The sequence below is a fragment of the Penaeus monodon genome, chromosome 32 (genome assembly GCF_015228065.2).
Source record: "Penaeus monodon isolate SGIC_2016 chromosome 32, NSTDA_Pmon_1, whole genome shotgun sequence".
Lineage (NCBI taxonomy): Eukaryota > Metazoa > Arthropoda > Malacostraca > Decapoda > Penaeidae > Penaeus > Penaeus monodon.
In genome coordinates, this window is record NC_051417.1 from 5,587,912 (window position 1) to 5,590,640 (window position 2,729).

General features: G+C 37.3%; 1 protein-coding gene across 1 annotated transcript in view; it reads right to left on the bottom strand.

Annotated features, from left to right (window-relative positions):
* Window positions 1-2,729, bottom strand: part of LOC119593378 (sorbitol dehydrogenase-like) — a 4,825-nt gene that overhangs the window by 388 nt on the left and 1,708 nt on the right. Inside the window, exons 4-5 of the mRNA XM_037942307.1 lie at window positions 583-758; window positions 252-373 (exon numbers count right to left, since the gene is read on the bottom strand). Coding sequence (XP_037798235.1) covers window positions 252-373; window positions 583-758 — 298 coding nt within the window. The remainder of the gene's footprint in view (window positions 1-251; window positions 374-582; window positions 759-2,729) is intronic.

Below are 2,729 nucleotides of genomic sequence, written 5' to 3' on the forward strand. Positions count from 1 at the left end.
ATTTATTAATATAAAGGACTGACAGCCATTCTGTTTTGGCATCATTTTGAGGGATAATCAGTATGGTACATGAGTCAATACCACAGATGTGTTTCTTATTGAACTAAAAAAGTAGACTTACAGAACTAAAAATGATAAAAAATCAGTCCAAGCAACTTTTTATGAACACATTTAGCTTTTCAATAAATCAAAAGTAGTGAAGCTGAATGATCAGTCCTATTCCAGAAATTTTAAAATGCCAAAGCACGTACCAGTTAGCATAACGGAAGATGCCTCTGATGTCCACCTCTCGTACAGCAGCATTGACAATTGGGATCTTCACCTCTGATGGACCTAAGCCAACAAGGACCATCATGCCACCAGACTTTGTAGCCTGTAATGGGAGATAAAGATTGACTTTGTATTAAAATGTCACTTGATTACAGAGGCACTTCTTCAATTGGCTTCATGACCAGTTGGAAAAGTATTAAAGACTAATGTCAAAGGAGAAAGGCTTACAATCTCTGAAACAGAGAATGAAGCTCATTATTTTATATATCCTTATTCACAATATCTAACAAATAATAATGATAAGGTACTTACAAAAATACCAAGGCGAATGCTTGACTCGGCACCACTACACTCAATAGTGATGTCTGGCATCCCCCCCATCTCCTTTTCAACCTCCTTAGCAATAGCTTCAGCATCTCCTGAACTTACAAGGATGGTGTGGTCTGCCCCCATCTCCTTTGCCATCTTCAGTCTGTTCTCAGCAATGTCTGAAACAAGAGACCATAGGAAATTTTAAGGACATTCTTATAAAGTAATACCCTTTGGACAATGAAGTGCTATGCCAGCTCATTACTACTTTAATTTCAAAGCAACCACTATTTACTACCCATTTTCATGCACACACACTATTGAAGTTTGTAATTCACACCATATATACTCAGCAGTTGCCTCATGGACTCTCTCTTTACTTTTTATCACTAAACCAAATGCCTGATCAATGTACCCTATTTGTTCTGCTGAACCATCAAACCGGCTTTAGTACCTTCTCTTATTCCCTTCCCCAACAACCAGTGTAAACTTTACCAACATATTTCTATAAATGATGTAATAATATCTCTCACTCTTCCCTTAGTACAATGATACAATGAATCCTTCCAGGTGGGACCACATCAGCTACTAGACATACAATTAGTAACTTAATCATCCACAACTCCAGTCCCTCCCTTGTCAAATATACTATACTGCCTCCTTTACTTCCTTTCGCATAATCAGTGCTTCCTTTCCTGGACCTAAAATCTACATGATGTGCCTTATCTATAAAACTGAACAAACCTTTATAAAGCAAACAGACATTTTCTTATTCTTTCTATATTCTTTGCCATTTTCTCCCTGTTTTATGTCCAGAGAGATACCAGATAGATACCTCTTGTAAGCATCACTCAGTCTTTTCTGCAACTACTCTCCTCTTAAGTCCTCATTTTACTTTTTATTACCTCTACTTCTACCTCTCCCATTCTTTTTACACTTCATTCTTCTCTTATACACAATACTCTCTCTTCAAGAACTTCCATTTATATCCACTCCCTTCGACTGTACCTTGTCCTCTCTCCCACATCCCCTTTCCTTCTCTCTCAACTTGCTCATTCCTAATGCCTCTCACTCCTTTTGATTACTGAAACTATCTTCAACAAGGTAGATGGTGATCTGACAGCTCTCCACCATCTCCCCTTAACACATTCACATCCAGTGGTCACTTTGTTAAAATTCTTGCCATCAGCACATGATCCAATGGTGCTTTATCCACAACTCTTAAACCATCTACTCCTGCTCAGGTATACTTAAACAATCTATCTTTTGAAAAGCAACAACTACCAACACTAACTTCTGCTCCATATACAAATACAATAACCATTCTCCACTTTCCTTTGTACCTGGCACTCAATATTTCTTCACTACTCCTATCTTAATATCCCCCCACCCTGTCAATGAAAATACCATCACCATATAATTTTCTTCCTCACTGTAATCATGCGAGAATTCACTATCACCCAAACCTCATAATCTCATCTCACCCCACATTATTCCCTTTCCACCTCTCTCATTATTGACACTAGACACTCAGCCTTTTACCATTCTCAAATGTCAATTCATTTTAATTTCACACAGCATTAACACACCAAACTTTCTTCTTGAAAATTCTTCCTATTTCTAGCCTTTTAGACCTTCATTTTATAGCAATATTCATTCATAGACCTGATTCTTAGGATCCTCAGAGGTACAAGTATTGCTCTCTCCTCCCTTTCTCTATCTTGCCTGGCTGAAGGAACAACTACAGTGGAGAATTTACACTATTTTTAGATTCCTATCTCCTCACTGCGCTGTAAACACATACATAGTAAGGGTCAAATTTGTTAATGGAACAATTTTGCAATGGCAGAGTTCATTTTAATTTAACAAAAGTGATCTCTCAAAGTAAAAGGCAATTGGCTAGTCACATTTGGGGCTCTAATATTATTACAGAAGGTATCATTGTGAAACCAAGAACCCAGATTAAAAAAAGTCTTGGATGGATGACATCAAGAGGTAATCACACCCTGGATATTATGGAGAATGAAAATTTTATGCAATGACTGGTGTCTTAGTAAGAAACGTTATCAAGTTTCAGATCTATGGAGTATTTATATAGGGTTTTCTCTAATATATTGGCTCCTTGAATAACTTCACATCCAAAGGACTCC